The sequence below is a fragment of the Peromyscus californicus genome, unplaced genomic scaffold, assembly GCF_007827085.1.
Source record: "Peromyscus californicus insignis strain IS unplaced genomic scaffold, ASM782708v3 Scaffold_24__1_contigs__length_46423439, whole genome shotgun sequence".
In the NCBI taxonomy this organism is placed as follows: Eukaryota; Metazoa; Chordata; class Mammalia; order Rodentia; family Cricetidae; genus Peromyscus; species Peromyscus californicus.
This window is the reverse complement of record NW_026294535.1, coordinates 37697340-37725073: the sequence shown is the minus strand read 5'-3', so window position 1 is coordinate 37725073 and position 27734 is coordinate 37697340. Positions and strand designations below refer to the sequence as shown.

The window sequence follows — 27734 nt, the reverse complement described above, 5'->3', positions numbered from 1 at the left end:
TCACCTCACCAACTCCTCAGCTGATCCTGTTTCCATGAATCCTCAGACTGAAAGCCTCTGAGTCCTCACCCGAAAGGGTCTCAACTGAACTGCTTTAGTTCCTGTTTCCTCAAGCCTTATATACCTCTCTCCGCCCAGACATCACTTCCTGGGATTAAAGGTGTGTGCCACCACTGCCTGGCTCTGTTTCCAGTGTGGCTTTGAACTCAGAGAGATCCACATGGATGTCTGCCTCCTGAGTGATAGGATTAAAGGTGTGTGCCACCACTGCTTGACCTCTATGTATAATCTAGTAGCTGGCTTTGTCCTCTGATCCTCAGGCAAGTTTATTAGGGTACATAATCTATCACCACAGTATCTAGTATAGCTACTAGAACTAAGCCTGCCAGGAATGCTTAGAATGGTGACTGAACGCCCTGATCTCCTTCTGCTGCCCATGTCTGTATGTTACACATTCTTTTTTTCCCCCTGTGGATTGCTTGTTCCTGTCTGTATTTTATTTTATGCATGTTCTCAAAGAGCTTCTATGAACAGATTATGGTAGCAAATGCTATGATACAGTAGGACACAACAGACTTCGTGTCTCTGACTGTGTGAGCACATAAAATCTCATAGGAGTTCGAAAGAACACATGACATAGGGCCAATTTCCCCTAACCCCAAATCTGACCATATTAATTTTATGATCATGTTTTAATTATTCACAATGTATTTTTTTAATGTTTAATACTATGTCTGAGGATTATGAAAATGTTTTCTACTTTTTAATTGATGACGGGGTGGGGGGTGGTAATTGGTTTGTGGAAATGTTTTCTGTACATTTTATGGGTATATATATATATATATATATATATATACACACACACACACCCATATATATCTATATCTATATCTATCTATCTATCTATATGTATATATCACACTGACCAGCTGTCTCAGGACAAGGTAAGATTCTTGGAAGGTTTTTTGACATAATTTTTATATCTCAAAATGTATGTTTTATCAAGACCTTTGTTGTTGTAGTTTCTCTTGAGAGACATCTGATTATGTACACCAGGTATATTTGGATGCCCTGGTTACAAAGGTTAATACCGCCTAGCTGAGGTCTAGGGAGGGAGTAGGTAAGGAAGCCAGTAGAGAAACATACTAGAGACTTTGGGTTGTCCTTGAGGATGGTGTAATCATGAAGCAAGGCTTTCCAGAATCATTGATCTCAAAGAGTGACGTGAATTTGCATTGGGAATGGGAGGGCGCAGAAGAGAAGAACAGAGATGAGGCTTAGGTCTGGGAAGGAAATTGGGAAATCTACATCATAGATTTGTTTGCTAAAACCTATGATTGGCTGAACTAGGGGTAGAGTTAAGGGGCAGAGTGCTTGCCCAGCATGCATGAGCCCCTAGATTCAATTCATAGCACTACACAGAGAAATCCCCCACAAAACCAGGTCTGTGGTTACATACATACATACATGTGTACATACATACATACATACATACATACATACATACATACTTCTAGCTGTGTTGTATACCCATATATACTTATATATAATATGTATATGAAAAGTTGTTGATTCTGTTTAGAAATAAGGGGAAATTTGAGAGCACTTGAGAAGATGAATTTTTGTGACCAAAGAAGCCCCTTATTTTCCCCTCTTCTTTGATGGGTTCTCTGGAGGCTAGCTTAAGTGAGGAGAGCCTCTCCTAAAATGCTTTGGTACTCTGGCATAATTTCAAAGAGCTCTTCTTTCCCAGTTAGTTAACTGCATTTTCCACAGAGGGGAAAAAAATCTCCTCTGTCCACGTAACATCCCTAACAGGACTCCTGCTGTTTGGTTCTTGTATCTTGCTGCGGCAGCTGTGAACATATATGCCGTTGATGGTTAATGTGTGATATAAATCCAACTGAGCATGCCCACTAATTGGTTTGTGAGCTAGATACAGACAATGCGGTCTTAGAGTGGCCTGTGTGGATCGGCCCAGCCACGGGGTTAATTCTGCTTGACAGCGCATCGGCGGCATCTTGAGAGTAATTACCAACAGCAGTTTCCCACAGCCAGACCAACGGCTTCAAAGGCTTCTGGATTTACAGCCCGTGTTAACCTGTATCTGAAACATAATGTTCCCACAAGGCACCGTTTTCTTCCTCCTCCTTATTAAGTGTATGGGGTTACCAAGTTCATTCACTGTGTGCTAAGGACCTACTTGGTGTTAAGTAATTGAAAATCTTTCATAATAAAGGAAAAGGCATAATTATGGATTGGATTTTTTTTTTTTTTATCGTTCCACAGTACTATTGAAGAAAGTTTATCTGTAAAGAAAGATTGGGTATTTTGAAAAAGAAGACCCCTTTTCGGAAAAGCTAACTTTGAAAGTTATTTTTTTTCTTATTATGTAATCTGAATTAATATATTGCATTCAATTGAAATGGTTGACATAAATATAGCTTTACATTAAAGGAAATGATTTTATTTCTTGACCATTATGTAGAAATCTATAATTACCGTACCTCCCCACCTCAGACCTTTCAAAATTTTTATATTAATTTCTTTTTTTCCTTTGCAGATCAGAAACCAAATTTGACTCTGGTTCAGGTACGTTTATATTAATAATGCTATTTCTGAGTGTTTTTTTTTACGTTATTCTCTGAAAAAGTAAGTCAATACATCAAGAACCATTTTGATTTTAAATGACTGAGCAATCTCTTTTCAAAACATGAGCCCCACCTCAAAGAAGGGCTATGGAATGCTTCAAATCATAATTTGAGAAGTTCACTTTAGGATCTTTCATAATTTTAAAATAAGCATGAAATGCTCTGTGTCTGCAGGGGTAATTGCAGTATATGCTTGCTGCTCACAGCAGAATGTTACTTTGTAAATACACAAAGCATCTTAAATATTTGCAGAGTCTCTATAAATCATTTGGGGGGCAGATACACTAGAGATGGAAATTCATCTGTGATGTAGGCTTTTCAATGTTTCATTGGGGGGCTGATAGAAAATTAAAATCACCTTAGCTATTGTTTTGTGTCATACAGCGGCATTATCAGTCACATTACATGTTTTCTTGTCATTAAGCATGGATGAAGTTGCATAATCCTTGGGATTGGCTGTAACTTTTACCCCTTGCTGAGATTTGTGTGCTGCAGAGATCCTGGTTGTGTTTACAATTAGATATGCAAAAATTGTCTCACGTTGGGCACTGAGGAATTATGTCCTTTGATGGATTGCTAATACATCAACATTAGTTTCCAATCCTAGGAGACAATAATTTGCCGGGGGTGGGAGGGATTACATAAGGTGTTGGATTTAAAAGTCACACTCTTACTCATGAGTTTCACTGCATCTTAGTCTCAATGTGCTTGCCCGTTGAGCACAGAGAAACCAGTGGCTGTAAATTCCTCTAGATCATGGTATCACAGAGTTAGCTTGCTTTTCTTTCTGATGGGCCTGGTTGTCCTTGTGTGGTACAATTTTATGAGTTTCTCTAGTTTGGAGGGACTCTTGTCTCAGCTGATGAAGTCCGTAGATCTGACCTAACAAATTCATCTAATTTAAATACCAGGATTCCACCACTCTTTCTAATCAGAGTGTTCTGGGCTTCTGGTCACGTGATGTTACAGGTAGACATTTTTGGTTTAAAATAAAAAATCAAACACAAAATGGTAACAATATGGAGACTAACGATGAAATGACAACTCTGGGATTCTTTTATTGACCCAAACAGGGTGAAAACATTTTAATAGTTGAAATCTCTATGTGTAATAATAAAGAAATTGATGAAGTATTAAATTTTTCACCCAGAAACTACATGCTTTAACAAATTCTCTGTCAGTCACCAAGGAATAAGATAATAAATGTTGCTTATTGATTATATAATTTACTTCACTAAAAAAAAAAAATCAGGCAACCTGGTGTTAAGGTACAAGACCTGGAATGGGGCTTTTAAAAATGAAAAAGTCCACTAGGTTCATTTTGAAAGTGAAAACTGGAAATAGTACACAAAACTGAAATATTAGGCTATTGCCAAAGATAAAAATAATTTATGTTAAGATCTTTAACCCACATTAAAGTATGCTGCTACATTCATGCACAGAAGGCTAGTGTTTATCATGGAAATAGCTATAACATCTGTACAGGCTCACATTTCACTCTCCTGACTTAAGACTTCTGTCCACAGCCCTTTTCTTCAATTTCTGGTGTTTTTTGAATGTCTGTCTTAGACAACATCTGCATATCTTTGAAAACGACAATTAGAGATGCCTAAGGTCTTAAGGGAAATACGAATTAAAAGTTTGTACTTTGATTTTGCATTCAGCTATGGAGTAAATTTAGATGTTTTCAAACTAAGAAATAAGTCATTGTTTTCTCTTCTGAGGGAAATAAAAGCTCACCATTAGTGAGGAATGAGACAAAGGAAGTGTGGTGGTAATTCGTGGGTATTTTACATCATGCAAATTGTGGTGAATACGATATCATATGTATGACTTTGGCTCAGATTCTTTATTGTTCATCAAATACAGAAGTTGTCTAATGTTATACACAGTTTGACAAAGTAAGATCTTTAGCTAAAAAATGGTGCCACTCTTACGAAGGAAAAATAAACATTAAATGTGATGGTCAATAACTGGCCATAAAGAAAAAGGTTTTGAAGTATGTGTATGTGTATGCATACATATTTTGCTTATATACACATATTATTTGTTAAGGAAAGTATCCAGTTTAGGCCTTGAACTTACTCTGCAACATTTGTAGTTTGTCCAGCTGAGTTTCAGGCTGTTCAGTGAGATTTAGGAGGAAGGAAGGACTTAATTGCCATCCCACAGTTAAAAAATCAGTGGTTGAGTACACATCAAATGATCAACCAAGAAACTAACAAAGTTTTGCTTATTAGTTTTTTAAAATAAAAATAAAGCCCACAGACAACCTCCTGCTAATTTTTAAAAGTGTGTGTGTGCGTGTGTGTGTGTGTGTATGTGTGTGTGTGTGTGTGTGTGTGTGTGTGTGTGTGTGTGTGTATGGAGGCCAGGGGATAATCTTTGCTAGATGTCTAGCCTCAATTCTCCAGCTGAGAGCTTGTCAAGTAAGCTAGAGTGATGTCAACAAATTTCAAGGATCCTACTCTCCCCGTGTCTAGACTGCTGTGATGTGATTACAAGCACATGCCACCAGGCCAAGCTTTTTTTTTTCCCCCCCTCTAATATATGGGTTCTGGAGATCAAGTTCAAGTCTTCATGTTTGGAAGGCAAACATTTTACTGACTGAACCATCTTTTTAGCTTCTTAAATTCATTTTTTAAAATTAAGAATTTATTTAATATATGTGTAGGTGTACCTACCTGCATGAGATTATGTCCACCATATATGTGCAGTGCTGGTAGAGGCCAGAAGAGGGCATGGATCTCCCAGAGCTTGAGTCACAGGCAGTTGAGACCTGCTGTGTGGGTGCTGGGAACCAAACCCGGGTCCTCTGCAAGAGCAGTAAACGCTCTTAACCACTAAGCCATTTTTCTAGCTCCTAAAATTAAAATTTTTATACTGAAAATTTCAGCCATACTTAAAAGTAGGGAGTATAGTATTCCCCAAAGAGCACCACATAACTATCATCTAAATTTTACTGTTATTAATAATTTGCAATTCATTTTGCTTTTTCCTCACAATATTTTAAGGGACGGTACATTTTATGTGGTATTTAAAAATCTGACAATTGCAGATTGTTTTGCCCTCCTGAATGGGGGCAACTAAGTTTTCAGGATTGTTACCTGTTGTGGAAGTTTGGGCCACACACGGATTATGAATCAGAGGGTTGTGGCACTTGCGTGTTCATACTCAGGTGCAGAGAGTGAAATTCTGCTTCTGGTAAGTCATCTAATAAGGAACCCCTGCAGCTGGAGCAGAGGCACTGAGTTTATTCTGATCTGAGACTCACAGAAACTCCCTGTCCTCGTGATGAAGCGGGACACGATTGGAGATCCTGCTTCTCTCTGTGATTTCTACGTGCCGAGTTTTACACTGATTTAAAAATGTGTTCTGGTGATTTATGACTCAATGACCCAAAGTTTGGCTTTGCCAGTTGAGAAGAGTGAGCTGGCCTTCTTTCTAAAGAAACCTGAAGGTTTTGATGTTAACACGAGTTCCTAATTGATGTCTCTTGCCTAAGAGCGTGCGGACCTGGAGATCTTACTAAGAGAGTGAAACAGTCTTCCTTTTATGTTCAGAAGGAGCAAGAGGCTGGGCCTGTCACCCCACCACCCAAGCAGGGAAGTTAGTTGACGCTGGAGGAAGCAGAGCATTGAGTTTAATACGGTGATCAAACGTGAAAGCCGTATCTCAAATCTCCGGAGAAACATGCTTTTGAAAGGCAGAGAACTGTAGAACATTCTGCATGATAGGCTGTATAAACAGAGCCCTGGAGGTCAGTGCGTGGATGCAAACCTATTAAAGAACTCTGGCTTTGCTTTCTGTCATCTGGATGGGGAGGATCAGAAAGCAGCGTGGACAGAGCTGAAGTGTAAGCTCTGCTGGAGGAAAGTTTGGCACCTTTGGAAAATTCATTAACTCTTTCAGCTCACACACCAAAACAGTGTTTCTATACAAAGGCTCCCAGAGAGTTAGAAATAAAGTGGAAAGCACATGTTTTTGTTATGTTTTGTTTTGTTTTGGACATTCTGGATATACCCCTTCACAGAAGTGTCAATGAATGGAATGGAGAAAAATGAGGATGAGTGGTTGAAAAGACCCAGGTCTTCAGTGAGATTGTAGGACATTGGTAGCATCCATGCTCCTGCAGAATAACTGAAAAAAAAATATTGGTTTATTCTTTTCTAAATTCTAGGGGTAATGCAAAGATATAGTTTGGATTTACTAATCAGCAGGGCAGTGGGATGTTGTTTTCGATCTAAGACTGATGCTTGCACATTAGTGATTATCTGCTAAAGACTGCCGATAGGCTTATGCTGCAGTTTTAAACATCTCAGACAATGTTTGGGTGAAAAAATGAACTACCAAGTTAAAAGGTATAGTCTCACGGCCCATGAACACTCAAAACGAAGTTCTCTATAGAAAACGAATAAGCCGATGGTTGGCGCTTGTGGCTTCTGCGCTTCTTAGAATACTTATACAAGCAATGGCTGTAAGGAAATGGGCGCATAGAACACAGCGTCTGAAAGGCATAAGACTTCATGAAAGCAGATTATGGAGGATTAAGAGACCTAATGAGCATGGTTTAGGGCGGAGAGCAGAAGCGGGCGTGTAGAAGGCTAGCAGGTCCAAAGCAACACAATAATAAAAGGCACGAAAGAGTATAATTATCCCGAAGGGTGGAAAAAGAAGTCCAAGGAACAAAAAGCAGCTAGTGTCACTTTTATGATCTCTAGTTAAAAGGAATCCCCACGCCAGGGTAAGGCAATCAAAGAATACACTCAGTTGATGCCCAAAGGTGCTGAAATGCAGAGTGGAGTATCGGGAGAGGCAGGAAGCTAAAGGAGATGGAGAACTTGATCTCAGCACAGCTAGAGTGTGAAACTTGCCAACAAATAAGGCCGCTTCCCCTTCTCAAGAGATGTGGCTAAGGAAGATATTTTCCGTTCTTGTATGACTACGTTGACAATACATTTTAGTGATAATAAATTTGTTATTTTAATGACAATGGAGGAAAAGGAAATAAAATATGAGTCTCTCTGTAAGAATATTGAAATCCACATTTGAGCATCACTCAATAGAAATAAAAATACTGGCAATTCAACAGTTCGTTCATTCAACATACGTTTCTTGGGCATGCTCTGACCCAGGTGTTGAGGTCGTAGCTGTGAACAGGGCAGACACAATTCCCCCTCTCATAGAATCTTACTGTACTTGGTCCGGTGTGTGAATTCCCTGGATTTCTCTGTCTATTTAGCAGAGAAAGGCTGACAAGTCTAATTTGAGATCCAGATGGTAACTTAAGGAGCTCTGGTATTTAAGCTTGAGCCAATATATTTGAAGTTTAGACAAATCCACTTTTCTTTACATTGTTCAGCGTTTCCTACTCAGCTTTTGAGGACAGCCTGATGGTAAGGACTGTAAGGACCGACATTGCACAACCCATGGTCACCGAGAGATTAACTAGAAGATAACAGTAATTTGTGTTTGTAAACTCTGCACTGTGCGTTCATTCATTTGTATGTCCTGTTCAAGGTTGGCATGAGAAGTCAGGTCCTTGCTGGTTGTGTAGAAGCAACATAGCACATCATCATTTGTCTTTCAGAAACTAAGTTAAGGCAGGAAGCAGCCGAGCCCGGGCTGAGTGCGGAGGCTTTCTTTGAAGGAAAGTTTTCTTGTTTCTAGCACTTTCTAATTGGATTTTTGACTTTTGTGTTTGCTACTAGATCAGAAATTTAAAATTTGCAATATCTTTTTTTTTTTAAAAATTTGGAATTAAATCCTTTAAAGCTATGGATTGCCTCCCTTGAAATTATAGCCGACTCGTAGAAGGATTTTATTTAGTCTTTTAAAACATTGCAGTCTTGGTTTTCTTTGGGGCACATTAATGTTTAGGAAAATGTTCTCACTGCTATTACAGGTGTAAGTGTTCTTCCTCCTCTGTAAGAGGAGTGTAGATAAGACACACAGCACAGAGCATGTGCAAGAATGGGCATGACTAAGAGTCCCATAACTCAACCCATGGCATTGAGCATATCCTACTATTTTTTTTTTTTTTGAGACAGAATTTCACTGTGTAGTCTTGACTGTCCTGGAACTCACTTTGTAGACCAAGCTAGTCTCGAACTCACACAGCTCCACCTGCCTCTGCCTCCTGAGTGCTGGGATGAAAGGCGTGCGTTTCCACTGCCTGGCACGCCTCCTGCTCTTCAGTCAGTTTCTTTATAAAAACATGTATAGGGTCAGAGTGATGACTGCATTATTGAAATAGATTCAGTTCCTTCTTATCTCTCATTATTTGGAAACCCAACTTTAGCTGTGGTATTCATGACATGTAGTGATGAAAATATTTGCATAGTACTTTACCATTAAAAAAAACATTTTCATAAATCTGTTCTATTGGGCCATGCTCATCAGTGAAGGAAGAAGAGCTGCAGGAAGTTATGCAGCTTACTTAAAGCCACATAGGTATTTGCAAGTACTATTAGTTATGACTGAATAGTGTAAGTTTGGGTACCTGTTGGCCCAAGTATGGATGGCAGTGATGTGGTTGTGCTTATAATCTGTTAGTTTTCGGTCCTCTGGCCCAGAATAATACTATCAAAGCATTGGAACAGTATGTCGATGTTTTTATTCCAACTTCTTCTTGGACATGTGTCTTAGAGTTTCTATTGCTGTGAAGAGACACCATGACCATGGCAACTCTTATAAAGGAAAACATTTAATTGGAGTGGCTTACAGTTCAGAGGTTCAGTCCATTATCATCATGGTGGGACATGGTGGCGTGTAGGCAGACATGGTGCTGGAAAAGGAGCTGAGATTCCTACATATTACAGGCAACAGGAAGTGAATTGAGATACTGGGCAGTATCCTGAGCATATAAGACATCAAAGCCCGCCTCCATAGTGACACACTTCCTCCAACAAGACCACACCTACTCCAACAAGGTCACTCCTTATAGTGCCACTCCCTTTGGGAGACCATTTTTTTTTTTTCTAAACCACCACATTCCCTGGTCCCCAAAAGCTTGTAGTCATACCATAATACAAAAATGCATTCAGCCCAACTTCAAAAGTTCCATAGTCTATAACAATCTCAAACTTATTTAATGGTCCAAGTTTCTTCTGAGATTCATGCAATCTCTTAACTGTAATCACTTGTAAAATCAAAATCAAAAAGCAGATCACGCCGGGCGGTGGTGGCACACGCCTTTAATCCCAACACTTGGGAGGCAGAGCCAGGTGGATCTCTGTGAGTTCGAGGCCAGCCTGGGCTACCAAGTGAGTTCCAGGAAAGGCGCAAAGCTACACAGAGAAACCCTGTCTCGAAAAACCAAAAAGAAAAAAAAAAAAAAAAAAAGCAGATCACATACTTTGAACACATAACGGCACAGGATAAACATTACCATTTCAAAATGTAGGAAAAGGAGCATAGTGAGGAAATGCTGGACCAAAGCAAAACCGAAAACCAGCCGGGCAAACTCCAGACTCTGCATCTCCATGTCTGAGGTCAAAACGCTCTCCAGATCTCTAACTCCATTCATCTTTGTTGACTGCACCACATTTCTTTCTCTTGTGCTGGTTCCACTCCCTGTTAGCAGCTCTCCTCAACAGGAATACCATGACTCTGGCATCTCCAACATCTTGGGGTTCCAAGGGCAATTGAGGCTTCACCTTCATAGCTTCACACAGTGGCCTCTCTAGGCCTCTATTCAGGTACATTCCTGATGTATGCCTGGCCTCAGTGGTTTTCCTTAGTCTCGAAGGGATATTCCATAATGCCTTCCTTCTATCCTTGACTCTAAAGTCAGAACCATGTGACCTCAGCTGCCAAGTTCTGATGCTCGCTGGGGGCTGGAACATGGGCCCCTCGTTCAATTACATCTTCACCGGCTTTCTGATTTTGATGGTTAACTTCACTACCTAAGCTTGGCTGTCTGTGAACTTGCTCTGTAGACCAGGCTGGCCTCAAACTCAGAGATCTGCCTGCCTTTGCCTTGTGAGTGCTGGGATTAAAGGTGTGCCCCACCACACCCAGCTCTAAACTTTTCTTTAATTCCTTTTAGAAGTTGGAAACTTAGTTGGGTGGGATCTTGCCCTGAGGTCACCACTCCCTTTATTCCGTTTCTTAATCTGTTTATCTCCTTGAACACAGGACTTAGCTCCATTCTACTTTCTGGTGCTCCTTTTCTCCTCAAATATTTTTCCTTACTCAGCTTGCTTCTTTCTATTATACATCTTCATAAGTGTTAACACCAATAACCACACAGCAGAATCTATACCTCTGCCAACAGAATTAATCCAAAACTCTTCACTTTAGCCTCAGGTGAATTTTTTGGACAAGGGCAAAAAGCAGCCACATTCTTCACCAAATTATCACAAGAACGATTTCTAGGCAACATAGACACTAAAATTCTAAAATTCTTCTCCTCTGAAACCTCTTGAGCCAGCCAGCCCAGCCCAGTTCAAATCACTGTTAGCACTACTGTCTTCCATGCTTCTACTGGTATACAGCCCATTAAACAGCCCTTAAAGCATTCTACTGCATTCCTAACTGAAACTCCCAAGGTCCATATTATTCCAAACAAAAACATGGTCTGGCCAATCATAGCAATACCCCAGTCCCAGCACTATCTTAGTTTCTCTTGCTGTGAAGAGCACTCTCCACGACAACTCTTATAAAGGAAAACATTTAATTGGGGTGGCTCGCTTACAGGTCAGAGATTCAATCCATTATCATCATGGTGGGACATGGTAGCATGCAGGCAGACACAGTGCTGGAGAGGTAGCTCAGAGCTGTACATCTTACAGGCAACAGGAAGTGAACTGAGACACTGGGTGGTATCTTGAGCATGTATGAGACCTCAAAATCTGCCTCCACAGTGACACACTTCCTCCAACAAGACCAACCCTACTCCAACATGGCCTCACCTCCTAATAGTGCCACTCTCTTCAGGGGGCCATTTTCTTTCAAATCACTACAACATATAAGACATGGAGGAAGACATATGACATTTCTTACCTTCAATGAACCTTATAATCTTATTGAAGAAATGGTATCTATAGGTTCAAGGCAACATGATTGGTTTTCACAATGGAATTCTGGGAGAATCTTTAGAAAGGAGTTACTTTAGAGTGTGGAAGGTCTTCAAGAATTGGGGTTGTTAAGAATAGAAAGAACATTTTAAATAGCCATTTAGGGCCAAGTGCAGAGACACAGCACCAAGTATATTTCAGGATAAATAAGTAAATCATGCACCAGAACCAGGAAATTTTGTTGAAAGGTCCAGGTGGTATTGAGATTTTATTACAGGCCACAGGGTAAAGAAAAAAATTTGGGCCCAACTCTGTAGATAACAATAGCGTTTGGTAATGTTGACTTAATATGTACTAAGTTTTTAATAATTACTGGCGAGCTGGGCGGTGGTGGCACACGCCTTTAATCCCAGCACTTGGGAGGCAGAGGCAGGCGGATCTCTGTGAGTTGGAGGCCAGCATGGTCTACAAAGTGAGTTCCAGGAAAAGCACAAAGCTACACAGAGAAACCCTGTCTCGAAAAACCAAAAAAAAAAATTACTTGCATATTTAATTTGAATAGATCATATATTGTTTGCCCAGGTAGTTGATTATTTATTGCAGAGTCAATCAACTAGTGATAGACTTGGGTTAGAGCTTAAGTTGTTTGATTTCACAATTTACAGTATCATGCACTAAATAAATCTAAAGACTTTGAGTTAGTATGGTAAAAATATCTAATCCATTTATTTGTATTTCCTGCTCATACATAATACAATTCCTTTCATGGATGTACATGTTTTTTTTTTGACATTTTTCTAATTCAGAAAGTATTTAGATTTGGTAGGCTGTTCAGGAATACATTTTGAAAGTGACGTGGATTCTTATTTTCTACATATGGATTATCCTACCAGTATGAAATTACTTGCTGAAAAGGTTCTTTACACAGGATATGTTATAAAGAAGTAGTTGAGACAGAATTGGTTCCATAGAAATAATTGCCACTTGTTCTTTGAATTCTCTTAAAATACAGGTCCCTGTAGTTTTTGTTGGTAGTGCAAGTACTTGCCTTATAGTGGAAACCATTGTCCAAAGCAATCACTGACTATGGCCACTTTCTTTAGGAAATAGCACAAAGAACATTCTTGGGACATTCATATCTTTGACACATCTTGTTCATTCCTGGGCAGAAATACATTACATCATCCCGTGGCACCTCGAAACTCTGGTGTGACATGTTTCTTGTTGTAAGATTAAGAGTTTGGCAGCTTGTTTCAATATGAAAAGGGTTTATTCATTAAAGAAAAAGCATATATAAACAAAGCTATACCTTGTTTTTGTCTCTTATATTAAAACACTCTTTTTCATGTTTTAAAAGTACTCTTTTAGGTTTGCCTTGTTTTATACGGGTTTCAGTGTAGCTCAGGATGGTCTGCAGTTGGCTGTCTTCTTGCCTCAGCCTCTCAAATGTGAGGCTACAGTTTACCACACTCTGCTGGATTTTTTTTTTCTTTTCTGTGCTGCAGTTCTAACTGAAGGCTGTGTATTTGCCAGGCAAATATCCTGCCACCAGACTCCATATTCAGCCAGACTTTTAAAACTTTTTATGTAGAAATAGCTTCCCTTTTTCTTTTATATTATGTATTACTACAGAAAAGAACATTTTATAGGAGATTCTTTGGGGGCTGGAGAGACAGCTCAGTGATTAGGCATGCTTACTGCTCTTGAAGAGGACCCAAGTGCTGTTCCTAGCACCCAAGGCTCACAACTGCCTGCAACTCCAGCTCCAGGGGATCTGATGCCCTCTTCTGGCTTCTGTGGGCACCTATAACTCATAGATACATACCCTGGCACACATAGACATAATTAAAAATGATAAAAATAAGTCTTTTATAAAAAAGTGCTTTCTATTGTTTAAATTCATTTCCCAATTTCTCATGATAGGAACTAAATAGGACTACATTTTTTTGTATTACAAAATAAATTATTACAAATTAATTATTGCTTTACAACCTCTGGTCTTGTGATATTTTCAATTTATATAAGAGATTTACATACTGTTTCTTAAGAATGTGAGTAGACGTCGGGCAGTGGTGGCACACACCTTTAATCCCAGCACTTGGGAGGCAGAGGCAGGTGGATCTCTGTGAGTTCGAGGCCAGCCTGGTCTACAAAGAGAGTTCCAGGAAAGGCGCAAAGCTATGCAGAGAAACCCTGTCTCGAAAAACCAAAAAACCAAACCAAAAAACCAAAAACCAAACAAAAAAAGAATGTGAGTGGACAAAGAGGTGATTATTTATTTATTTAGGTGGGTTTGTTTTTTGTTTTTTGTTTTTTGTTTTTTAAGACAGGGTTTCTCTGTGTAGCCCTGGCTGTCTTGGAACTTGCTCTGTAGACCAGGCTGGCCTCGAACTCACAGAGATCCACTTGGCTCTGCCTCCGGGTGCTGAGATTAAAGGAGTGCGCCACCACTGTCTAGTTTATAGGAATCCATTTGATGCATTATCCGTTGTGCCTTGATTTAAGTCACTTTTAATGTACATACTTGTTTTCTTGGTTATACAGGAATTAATTCAATGTGTTTTCATCACAGTTTACTATTTGTTCATCAGTTTTCCTTGAGATATTGTCGGGATATATGGCTTTGACTGATGTATTTATTAGAAAGTCTGTGAGGTTTTGTTGATGTTCTGTCTGCTAGAATATTCATTTTCTTCATTGTTTGATTACATGATTTTTCAGTTGTTATAGAGGACTGCATGGCTAGATCTTAGAATTGTCCATTGTTGTTAAGATGTGTTCTTAGTAGAGTTATCATATATATGAAACAATTGACAGAAAATATATTTGAATACAAAACTTTCCCCCAAAGTTTAAAAACTACGTTTAGTTATGGTGAGCTACATTTACTTTCTCAAATTTTTCTTTGTAATATTGTTGTGCCTTTATGCCACTTAAGCATTTGAAGCTACCAAGTATAGGCGTGAGAGCTATAGAGGTCACTTCATGGATATGCAAATATACATTATGATGTTTTGGAAAAAGACATTTTCGTAAGTGGCAATGAATTCAAAAGGAGATGTTACTGCCAAAATGGAAGCTTCATCAGCTTGAATGTTTAAGTTACATGTTCAGTTCCACACGGACTTTGAACACAAGCTAGGATCGAGGCTCTGCATTGCCTTGACTAGCTGTGAACTGCTTTAGACTTATTTGGTGTCCAATAAAAGTAACTCTTAGAACAAAATTATATCACTAGTTCAGTGTTCTTACGTGGTGAAACATAAAGAATGTTGCCTCTCTCTGCTGTTTATTTTGTAATTAACCAAGCCAGACAGGTATTTCGTTACTTTGTACCTGTTTGCTTATCCCTAAGGAAACAGGAGTCCTAGTCCACTATCTGGTTAATTATCCAGGTGACTGAACAGTTGTTTCAATGATAGTTATAGTAACAATATTTTAATGTGTCTACACTCCTTGGTGGAATGGATGAATGTAAAGTTAAGCTGAGGGGATTGCCTTTCTCTAAAGCAGGCAATGGTCGGAACAGAGGTGCTTGGTCAGGGTGATTTTCAGTATCTCTGCAACTGTGTCTCTCCACAACTTCATTGTTCGCTCCGCGGGGCTCTGTGCATTTGAGAGAAATATTGAAAGACACAGATAAAAACTGCAGTATTAAACATGGTAATTCCACTCTGTTTTAAGTGAGTTGCTCTGAAAATAATCTTGTGTGGCTTTTCAAAATACATATTTGTCTTGATGTTGGGTGGGATTGTGTATAAAATTGCTTGTTAACCACTTTAACATTTTATTTTTCCTGCTGCTAGATTTATGATTCTTCTCCTTTGACATTATTTTTCTTAAGTATGTTTTCCTAATTCATACGAATCCTGATGCGTGATGCACCATAATTCCGGACATGAGTCTATGTGACAAAACACTGAAGGCTTCTGTGTTTATCCTTTATCTGAGTTTATCACCGAGTCAGTAGGGTGGCTTTCTATGGAATGATTCAAAACAGGAAAGCTATGGTTTAGAAAATGTCTTCATCTGCTCTAAATAGCTTAGAGAGGGAATCTAGTAAAACTGACATGATTAATGACTGAAGATTAAAATATTTTCACATTCTGTTTTTAATGACCACTATCTTGTTTCTGCCCTAAAATTTACAGCTAGTAAAACATTACAGGAAAAATATATCAATTATAATCCACTCGAAGTTGTTTAACCTTATCAAATTGTGCCTGTTTTTTAGTCAAAAAGCGTAAATTAAGCATGAATTTCAACTCAAATGTAGCTTTTGTGATATCTTTAATATATTAATTAAAGTGTTAAGATTTATTAGGCTTAGCATAAAGGACCTGAGATGATTGTTTTCAATTAGTCAGTATGTAATTTAAAAACTTTATTTTTAGCGCAAGACAGAGCCTTGTCCCGTGGAAACAGGCCATCTCAGAGTCTCTTGGGCCTCAGTAGGTAGCACAAGTGTATCTCCGAATGTTGGATGTTTGCCCACTGCCTCTAGCTGCTCTGCCTTTTAAATCCCCCGATAATGATGTGTGTTCATTCTCTGCCATATTTACCTAGAGGAAGTCTGTCCTAATCCCTCATTTTCCCCCTTCACTGAGGTTCTATGTAAATACTACATAAAATGGTAAATGGAAGGAAGTCTGTTGTGTCTAAAGATAACCATTCATCTTAGGCGAGCACATCAGCCTGCCTTTGAAAGGATGGTGATAGTGGGTGGTTTGCTGGGAGGGAGAGAATGGAGCAGACCAAAGCCAAAATGTTGCCAATCAAATGAACTGGTAGTGAGTCTCGTTACAGTGTGGATACATTTTTCTGCTGCAAGTCTCGTTACAGTGTGGATACATTTTTCCGCTGGCTGTTGTTACAGTGTGGATACATTTTTCTGCTGCAAGTCTTGTTACAGTGTGGATACATTTTTCTGCTGCGAGTCTCGTTACAGTGTGGATACATTTTTCGCTGGTGTCTGCTCTGTCCCACCTTACATTGTTTCCTCACGTTTTGGTTTCTCTGAGTCCCTGCAGAGATTTTCTGTGAAGGCCTGAATTGATTTCTGGCAGGTATTGGAAGGCAGTCGGCACTCTGATACCTTCTAGTTTTCTGACAATTGATGTATAGTGGCTTATCAATCCAGTTGAGGGCAGAGAAAGCGTTGGTTTTTCTCCATTCCTTGTTTTTACATGTGGGGAAACAACAATACACAAACCCAAACATAACCCCTTCGGCCTCATTTGCTTCTGATGCATTCCCTTTCTCACTGAACACAACGTTTTAAGTACAATATGGCGAACTGAACCTTATTTGTGGGAACAACCTAAATTTAAAAAAAGATAAGAGAGAACTGAATAATTATCAGAGAGCAATAAACATTTCCAAAGTTTAACCAAATTGGGAATCGTAGAAATGTAAATGGTCCGTCCCAACTATTAAATGCCTACCCAAAAATTTAGGGCTTCAAGAGTATAGTTAAACAAAGCTCAAATGTTAGTAATGGGAACCGTATTTGATGCAAGTTTTTTCTGATGATTGCGTAATATAGAAATTCTAATTTCAGAAACTTTATAGAGAAACTATTCAAAGGCAAATGTGAAAGAATATCCATAAAACATAATCACAGAAAAAGAAAAAAAGAGAAGGGGAAGGCAGGAAGAGGGGAGAGGGGACCTAGATATTCCAAATCTCCATGATAGGGGCAAGGCACTGTATTTTCTCTATGTAGAATAATAATAAAAGAATCCCCAAAAGAAATACACCAAAATGTTAATGGTGGTTACTTCAAGGAAATAAGATTATGGGTGGCTTTATTATCTTTCTTATAGTTTCTTGTAATTTTATAGTTTAATTTGCAAAAACAGTCATTGCATTTATAAACAGAGACAAGGGGAAAAATTATATGTAGCCTTTTCTAGCTCGCTATGACTCCATCACTTATTCCCCTGGCAAAAGATGAGTGTTTTCTGCCCAGTGGCTTGCTAGAATGTTCCGCGGTTGTTCAGTGGGGTCCTTCTTTGAAACATTGGAACTCACGACGAAAAGGAAGGAAGGTGATTTGCACAGGCTTTCCAGCAAGTGAGCAGTGGTAGGGATTTGTTACCCTGTGTGGATGTTGTGGGAGAAAGAAGAGGGACTTGCCAGGACCGAAATGTGGAAGCAAGAAGATGGAGACCCTGCTGGAAACAGGAACCCTGAATTCTCGAGCCAGAAGGTGGTAGACTCACACCAGTGTTGGGTAGCGTTTCTCATGGTGATTTTCCTGAATATTCAAATGAACAGCTAAAACATGGCTTAGTTGACAGTAAGGACAGACTGACTTTTTCCCCAGAAAAAGAGAGCAAGTGGTCACTGGCAGCTGTGTGTTCTTCAGAAACAGCAGTCGGTGAAGGAGACTCCCACACACATGCTGCTCCTGGATTTCATCTGTGACTTTGTAAAGGTAGTCTAGAACTCACTGCCTCTCAGACTCTGCCCTTTGCTTCCGACTCATGTAAGTAGTGTCACCTCTTGCACTGGCTGCCGCGTGATCTACAGACACTCTCAAAGAGGTGGCTGGGTTGTTTATTCAAAAGTTTGCTTCTGAGTTCAACTGCTTTGAGCTTCGAATATATTTTATTATGCAAAAATAGTAGTCTTCAAGGCCGGTTTCCCAGGCTTGGAACCTGTACGGTACTTGTTATTCCATAACAGTTTTAGTAGACAATTTATCGAGACGGTCAGGGTGGGATGACAAGAATCAGTTTCCCATTTGTGGGCAGGAAAGGAGGCTTCACTTGGCCCCAGGCTTGCTGGGAGTTGGGAGCAGTGTTTAAAATGATTGGTATTGGATTTGCACCAGCTGTTCAGCAGTGGAGGCCTGAAAATGAATGTTGTGGAGACCGAGGAAGCCAGGGTTCTGAGAGAGTTATTAACAGCACGGTGTAAGCTGTATGTGAAAGACCATGAAAGGTTGGATTAGAAGGAAAACTTGAGCTAAGTGCTAAAAGAAAATGGGAGCGTATCCCAGGGATCCACCGTCGGAGGGGAGGAGAGGATAATTGAAGACTTGGGGAATAGAGTGTTTCTAGAGATTTTCAGCTAGATTGCCTGCACCTGGATTGATTTACACACCCACTTTATCCAATTCCTACCCTGCTTGCTAGGCCCTACTTCATTTGGACAGGTTTTCTCGACCTTATGCACATGTCAGAATAACCTAATGAACTTTTAAAGATGGTTGGTCCCTGGGTTCATTGGTGACCAACTGTCTTAGTCTCTGGTGCCGGAGCTGAGATATGCATTACTTCAAAAGGTCCCCAAGCAACTCCAGCATGTATCTAGAGGGCCTGATGGCTGGCAAGTCCCAGAAGTAATCATATATGAGTGAAGACAATGTTGTCTGTTTCCTTCACTATTTTCTCTGCTTCCACAGGGATTGGCTCTTACAGGAAGTTCAGTGAACATTTGCTTGAACTCAAGAATGAATCAAAGAACGGAGAAGGGATGGAGTTAATTAGTCTCTAATTCCATGGATTATAGTTCAGCCTCAGGTCACGTTTGTGGCAAGTCTCCTTCTGACCTTGTCCCAGTTCAGACAACTGGTCTTCTGTGTGATTCCTAAGAGCCCCCTTTTGGCACTCCATGTCTCCCGGGGCCTTGCTTCTCAGTCCTCGTTGTCAAGAACCTGTCAAGAACTGAGATCACAAGCGGGGCTCAGTTTCTAAGGCCCAGAATGCTGCTACTGAATCTCAGGCCAGAAGCTGAGGGTTTTGAAGTTTGACAGCTTGGGCTCTTTGACACCACATTTCCCAGATTCCCCCTAGTGTGGTGTTTCTTCCATTTCAGCTTCCCCCCGGTTGACCTGTTGCTCTAGAACTAGTTGTAGTTGGTAAATGGATAGGAAGATCCAGTAAGGCTTTATTTCTTCCCAGGGCTTAGGGTCAAATCTGTGACCTTGTCCATGTTAGGTAAGAGCCCTCTCACTGATTGCCATTTCCTGCCAATATGGCTCCTGATGCAATTCATAACATTTTTGTCTCCTTTATTATTATTGTTTGCCTTTTTTGTTTTGAAATATGTACATTAACAGCCCTTACAGTGAGAGTTACTCTGTGTGTGTGTGTGTGTGTGTGTGTGTGTGTGTGTGTTCCTAGTAACTTTTGTTTTTATACACTTCACAGCTCTGTGATACGTAAGAGGACATCAAAGGTCATGTGCTCGTGAACTATCGCCCTTTATTAAATTATTCCCCTTTATGCTAGTTGATGCTTTTAGAATTGATTTTGTTATTGTTTTGGTTGTCAGGATTTGTGTCCACTCTATGTTTATCTGGTGGAGCTTGCTATTTTTGTATATTAACCTCTTTTGTCATTTTCTGACAATTCATGGGACCTTCTTATAAAATAATATTGCTAAATTTTTTTTTCCATATTTTTTACTCAGCATGAGATTCTATGTCTGCAAATATTCAGTTTGCTATGAATTTAAATGTCTGTTCTATTATGGAGAGAGAGTCCCTGAGGATATCTGTCATCTTACTTATGATTTGTGTGCTCTTCTTTTCATGAATGTTTGTGCTTACCTGTTGGTAAAGGACATGAACATGCACACAATACAGACACTATAAAATATGAAAGCCACAGAACCATGGAAACTGACTCCCAGTTCTATTAGCCTTTTGCTTTCATGCTGGTATATATTTATTGTATTCAGACTACTTTGTGTTTTGATTTCACTGAGAAAAGAAATGTGAACATTTTATACCACTAAATCCCAAGTTTGGAAATTACAGATGTATGTCACCATACCTGACTTTTGTTTTAGATATAGATATTGATTCCTGAAACTTCCCACTTAGAACTGCTTTTGATATATCCCATAAGTTTTGGTGTGTTTTTATTTTCACTTGTCTGAGGTTTAAAAAAATTCCTTTTGTAAAATCTTTGGTTGTTTGGGGGCGGGCATGTTGTTTTTACATACTCACAAGTTTTCTGAGCTTCCTGCCCTTTCTGGCTTCTGATTTTATGTGTCATAGTTGGTGAGGATGTTTGGTGAGAGCTGCATCATGGATTCTTGGGCAGGAAGAGCAGCTGAGTGGCAAAATGTCTTTATTAGTTTTCTCTTCCTTGCCTTTTCTTGGGTGGTGGGAAACTGCGTACGTTCATCTTGTTTTGGCCTCGGCGTCTAGTCGAATTTTAAGCTTATCCACCCGGTAAATATTTACTTCTTTAGGCTCAGGAGATACTGTGGTAAATAGTCAGGACAGTTGACATACTAATCTCTGTCGTGAAACCAGTCAAGAAACATGGCGGTGGCAGATAAGAACCATGGAGGAAACGGAAAGGCTGGAAGGACAGGAATGCTAGCCCAGCGTGGGAGGGAGGAGACACTAATCTGGGTTGAAATTTCAGAGAAATCTCTACTGCGTGGGTGTGATATTTGGGCTAAGTTCTGAAGTGTGAGAATTGAACTATATACAGAGCTTGGGCGTTCTAAGCACAAACACTTGACACTTCGGAGAAACAGAAAGATGACCGGTGTGGCTGAAGAATAAGGGACGTGTGGTTTGAGATATGCTTGGAGGGGTAAGCAGGGGGTCCGGGTGATGTGAAGGTGGACCCGACCCCCCACCCCCATGTTTCTTGAATTGCATGTGTTAAACAATGGAGTCTAATTTTGCATGTGTGTCCTTACCATCCAGGATTTACCACAGAATAATCAATCCCCTAGCGCCTGACACCAACCACCTCAGCGGCTGAGTTATATCAGGATCTCTCTAGCTTTATTAGTGGAAGGTCATGATGTCTGGGAGATGCACAAGATGCAACTTGTTTTCAGAGTTTAGTCTGGTGAGGATAGCCCCTCAGCACAGCCACGTGCTTGGGATGATGGACGAAGCAGGCACAGAGCAGCAGGAGCAAGCAGAGTTCACATTGACCAGAGCCTTCCCGGGCTTTTGTGTCTGGACAGCCCGAGAACCTACAGAAGACAAGAATGAAACAGAAAGAAGGAAGAGCTTCCTGTCCAGTGACCAGCCCGCCCTACACTAATTTAGAGTTTGCCCTGAATGTAGAGACCACACGTGAGAGAAAGTGGACTGTGTTCTTCAGAAACAGCAATAAATTAATTTTCTTCACTTTCCTGACTTTCTTTTAACATGGACATTAAAGGATGCGACTGCTGGTTTGTGGAAACCGGAGGCTCCAGGGGACAGTGAAGTGGCATTCTTCCTCCAGCTGCCGCTGTTCACAACACTTTTGACAGTTAAAATAGGTCACACATTCCCCTGTCCTTTCAATGTAAACATTTACTGTTTTAAGTGGTCTATAGAAGCCAACCCAAAGAGAAGGATGCAGACCGAAATTTCAGAGGTGAAGCTGAGCACTAGACTAAATTAAATAAAAGGAATCTGCCATCCCATTCATAGTTACATAGTCTACATTTCACCATGTTTGGCCCTGAGAACGATTAAACAGACTGTTTCCATTGCTTGCTCTATTTTTACAACCTGTTAGGAGAAGGAAATTTAATATAGAACAGACAAAATTTTGAATTAGAATTGTTAGAAAAAAAAAAACTGGGACTAGTTTAAGGTCAAGGTGGCTTTCTTGGTGTTGATTATGGGCTTAAGCCTTCTCTAAAAGCCAAGACAACACCGTTGGCCCTCACTCTTTGTTGTGGATTTCCCTTGGAAAAACCCGACTCTCTTCCTGCTTAAATGGTGTTAGCATCAGTTTCAAGACTTTATCTTCAGTGTTTACAGCTTTTTTTTTCCCCAAATGATATGTAATTTGAAGAATAAGAATCTTCAAAATGATTTAAAACTGAATCCCAGGACTAATCTTAAGATGACTCACTCTCTGTCCACATTCTGAATGAATATGAAATTTTGATTAAGATCCTAGATGTTTCAAATGTGGCATTCTACAGAATGCCATGCCATGTGGGAAAGTGTGTTTCTGAAGTTAGTTTTATACAGAAAGGGAAAATGACAAATGAAAACACGTCTAAGTTTTTTTTATTTCAAGTTCCTGTTTTGCCTAAAATTTCCCTGCACAATACATACATTCATCAAACTTCTTCCCAGTGACAGTCCCTCATTCGATTACTTCTGTGAGTATTCAGGAGATTTTCATCTTATGAGTCATAAGATTCTTTTATTCCCTAAGGAACTTCCCACATCTGACTGGAATTCAACGTCTTTGTAGTTTCAGCTAGACTCCTTGAAGCACTTACTTCCTGAATGATTCTTTTCTTAAGGCCGGCCTGTATACCTGGGGAATAGGTCAGATTGACTCCTGAAAAATTAATCCCTTCCATTACCCTAGCTCTCCTCATTTTCTTCAGAAGTTCTCCCAAGCGTTTAAGCTGGTACCCTCGTGGCAGAGCACCTTCACTTGTGCTGAGACCGGTCCTGCATTTGGTCTGTCTGTGCTGACTTGGGCTGTGTGTCTGTTGTCTGTCGAGAATCCACAGATTTGATTCTCGATCTTGCCAGCCTGCTGTCACGTTTGGTACAGAGGGAAAGGAGACGAAGCTGCAAGTACGCTGGACTATTTAGCAGCTGATGAGAAAAATCTCTGGGTATCCTTTTTCCTCTCTGTTGGTATTTATTGATTGCTTTTAGTCCTTTTGGAAGTTGATGATAGAAAAGCCAAACTCCAATGTAAACGGCTCAGGAGTGAGGACGCAGGGCTTGGGTGAAGCACGGGCATGCCTTTGTGTGTTCTAAAAGGTAACGCCTCTCTGTGATAACGGGCGATGACTGTGGCGCATGTGCCCAAGAAACTGCTGTTCAGGTCTGGATAAACTGTTTGGCAAGCAGAGGATGAACGGAAAAAATAAAAGGCTAGAAGAACATCAGCAGTAACAACAAGAAAATTTTCAGAGTTTGATTACTAGGAAACCTTTCATTAGACTTCAGTACAGTCAATATGGTAGCTTAGAATATGTGTGTGTGTGTGTGTGTGTGTGTGTGTGTGTGTGTGTATGTATATGTATGTATTATTTCATCCATAAAACCAACAGGGTTTGCTCTTAGATCTACCTTCTCATTTTTCAGCACAGGGTTTTAAGAAAATTCAAGTCAACAAAAGGGTTTTTATATGTAAAAATCGCAAGAGAATATGTGTACCAAGTTAGTGTTTTTGTTGACTTGTTATTACACTGTTTTTAGAGTAGTGGAAATTAATGTAGTAATTGCTTACTATTTACATATATACAGAAAGTATAGCCTTGGAAGGTAGTACACCCTGTCATTGCATACTCTACATCCATAGACTGTTCTTAACGGGCTGAAATATTAGAGCTTTGAGCAAAGAACCAGTTACGACACTGGTACGGGAAAATGAATGGATTCCCAAGGGGCAAGGGGAGCAAAAATGCTTCATGTGAACAGGATTTAAATAGACTAGAACCAATGTATTGTGTACACAGACTTCCTCTATGATAAAACCAGCTACTGAGAAGGCCAGTCAGCATATCTAACTCCAAATCAGGAGAGCTAGCTGTACACACAGATAAAAAAGGAAATTAAAGGTTTAGTGTCAGCATGTGCTAACCTAGACAGCTGGGAAGTACCATTTCCTCCCTCTTGTCCCTCTGAGCATGCTCCTGATGTGGCTAGATATTTGATCATAGTAGAAACTGTCTTTCTCCAAGCAAATATTACTCAGCTACATGTATAAATGTGAGGCAAACTGGTTTGTAAATGTGAGAATAACTGATCAAATTATTTTAGTCTATTAGAATATAAGAAAAAAATAAGCAGAAAATGTGTGTTGGAGTGTGGGAGCCCACAGAGGCTTCCTAGTGAGAAATTACTCAGGGTCAGAGAATCTGAGCTTGCTTTACCCAGTGGGGCTGCATAATGGGATGATTTGATCATGGGCATGATTACCAGGTGTTTGGAATGGTCTATACTTGGCTGTACAGTGTGCTTTGATCTTGCAAGGGGGAGGTCTTTTGCCTCTCCCCGTGGCATGTTATAAAAAGCCCTTTTCAATAAAGGACGAGGCTGTTGGATATTGATCCAGGCCCTCCCAAAGCTATCCTGTGTCTCTGTCTTTCTTCTCATCTTCTAGGTCTCTTTTTCTATCTGATATTTTTCCATTCCTGTCTCTGCCACCTAAGAACCCTTCAAAAGATGGGAGAAGGTTGGAGCTGGTCTCCCACGGACTCCCACATTATAGAGACTATGGAGAAACTCAGATCCTATAAAGACTCCCCCAGCCTGGCAGTACTTTGACCTTTGAATTTTCAATTTTACACTGGTGAAGTCAAATAGAACCCATACTTTAAATTTGAATTGTGACTTCTTTTCTGGGCTAATACATGGTAGCATAGTGATGAGAATGTGTTTAATGCCATTGAATGTATAAGTTTTATGTTATATATTATCACAATTCTATATCTATTTCATTTTACTTTAGATTTTTTTAAGCTCTATATAAAGTCTGCTTAAAACCATTGGAACTAGAGGTTAGAGAAGGACAGACAGACAGAGTGTGGGATATGATGGCAGTGTAGAAACATGTCAATTCTTTCCTTAATCTTCCACATCTCAGTTAAAATATTTCAAGGCATGTATTTTTTTTTAAGCCTTGAGAATTTCTACAAGGCAAGGAAGGTAGGATGTAATTAATGTAAGATGCTTAGGAAGAGTTACCACTCTTTGTGACCCAGTGGCTGGCTGGAAGTTAGGGTGGTCCCTTCGGAACCCACACAGTATGTCTAAAGTTGGAGAGTTGAGGGGCTGAGCCTAGTCCACAGGAACATTTTGGAGATCCTTTCACTGCTGTAAAAATACTCCATGCTCTAAACAAGTGGGGACGCCGGAGTTACCTTTACACACGAGAGGAGACAGGAGTTTGGGTTCCTCCCCGCTGAACAGATAACAGCTAGCAACCCCATGGGTACCACAGAGGGTCTTATCATCATCCTGTGGGAAAGGAAAAACAAAACCGGGCCAAAATGTAAACTGGACGGACTTAAGATGTTTGCCAGGCATGATGGAGAGCAGACAGAGACAAACATCCCCGTGGGCATACACCGGAGCCCCTTCGCAACTCACTTTTCCTCCATGTGCCTGATCACCAAACTGTCCATAGAAAGCTAAATTTGTCATGACTCCGGCTTTCCAAAGACCAGTACATCAATGTTAGTTCCCATAACCGTAGAGTAGAGAAGGCAAAAAGGCTCATAATAATGTCAACAGCAGGACCAAGTCACCTTTCCTCACTGTTGTGGCAGAAAGACATGAACAAACATGGCACCTACAGAGTATTGAGCAGTGTAAGCCAAGGAAACTAGCAATGCTCTAGGAGAAACATGCATGTTAAAAGTATGGAAACACATGAAAGATCGGAAAATTTGTAATGTGACTGGAGACTAAAATATAGCAAAGCTGGTATAGTCAAGAAGATCTAGCAGAGGGACTGGGAAGAAGGCCTTGAGTTTGATTCCCAGCAGAGCAGAGAAAGAAAGAAAGAAAAAAAAAAAAAGCAAAGGGACAGGATGCCCCAAACTTCGTAATCCCTTGAGTCACAATCTTCAGTAGAAGTGGAGGAACCAAATTGAAACTGTTATTAAATATATAATTAGTAATGTGAGGAGCAATTGAAACTACTACCTAATAACGAGGAAAAGGAGAATAATCGGAAAGGAAAGCTGATAGGTGTGGGCTATGGAAAATAATGAGTCGACCAACTGCGTAGCTGATGTCCTCCAAGAGGAGATCAGGAAAAGGCATCACAGTGCAGGAAACACTGAGATACACAAGGAATGTAGGGATTTCAGATCTCATAGACTGTACTCACTCTGCGCCTGCCACAGGTCGTGGGAAAACACCAGTGCCTCGACACGCATGCGAAGTTCTTGAATTTTAAAAATCTGTTTTTTCATCTCCTACTAGTCATGACAGAGATCTTATTGTGCTGATTTCAGCTATTTCAGATTATGGTCATTAGATCACTGTGGGTGCTGCCTGCCTTGTCTCTGTTACAAATGTGGTTTCCTGCACTTTGGAAACACTGTATAAAGGTTTTGTTTTGTTTTTGGTAAGCTCATGATTCATGCATTCAAAAGCGTTATCCCAGGGGATTCATAGATTTTTACCCAACTTTAAAGATCCATTAACAATATAAAAAGCATCTGATGATCCCCAATATGAGTGTTACATCGTTTGTAGAGATCTTCTAGAACATGGACATAGCTGAAGATTTCCTCAGATTATTCTACGCCTCTTTTACAAGAAAATCCAGAAAATCTGTCCTCTGGCAGACTATGAAAGTTCCAGATTCCAGGAATTATCGACAGTTTCTTACTTTTTGTGTGTGTTGTGGGGGGGGGGGGCAGTTTTGAGACAGGATTTCTCTGTGTAGCTTTGCGCCTTTCCTGGGTCTTGATCTGTAGACCAGGCTGGCCTTGAACTCACAAAGATCTGCCTGCCTCTGCCTCCCGAGTGCTGGGATTAAAAGTGTGCGCCACCACTGCCTGGCTACTTTTTTTTTTCTCGTCATGGATTGTTTCAGCTTGACCTGAGCTGCTTCGGAAAGAGTTGAGTATAGCATTAGGAGCAAGGACAGTATTGGATAGAACACAGTAACGAGACCTTGGAAAGAGCCACACTGTTTAAATCTGTCTCTTCCCCTGTGAAGTAGAGCAGGAAGATTTGTATCTACAAATATTCACACTATATGCAGTATATATTATCTAATAATGTAATAATTCTATAATTATATGTGTAGAGTAGTAATATACATAACTATGGAGTTAGGTAAGACATTTGATCTCATCTAACCAATATCAACAATAACACTCATTGGCGATAGTCCTGAGCGTTGCTTGCCATCTTTATACTTTGTGTTTCAGTCTTTCTCAAACTCATGACCTAAAGAGTGGTAGGAATTTTTGCAAGAACTGTTTGAGTACAATTCTTCCCTAGTGGATGAAGGGGCCCTAGGGTAGTGCCATAGATCACAATGGTGAGATTTTGGTAATAGCGGACCGTGGGAGGGGGTTAAGCAGTTTGTGAACACCAGGAGTAAAGATTGGCATACCCACTCGTGGTTGTACCCAGCCTTCT

General features: G+C 40.1%; 1 protein-coding gene across 1 annotated transcript in view; it reads left to right on the top strand.

The window, feature by feature from the left end:
- The window catches only part of Msrb3 (methionine sulfoxide reductase B3), a 125178-nt gene that overhangs the window by 70625 nt on the left and 26819 nt on the right, over positions 1 to 27734 (top strand). The window contains exon 5 of the mRNA XM_052753467.1: positions 2564 to 2592. Coding sequence (XP_052609427.1) covers positions 2564 to 2592 — 29 coding nt within the window. The remainder of the gene's footprint in view (positions 1 to 2563; positions 2593 to 27734) is intronic.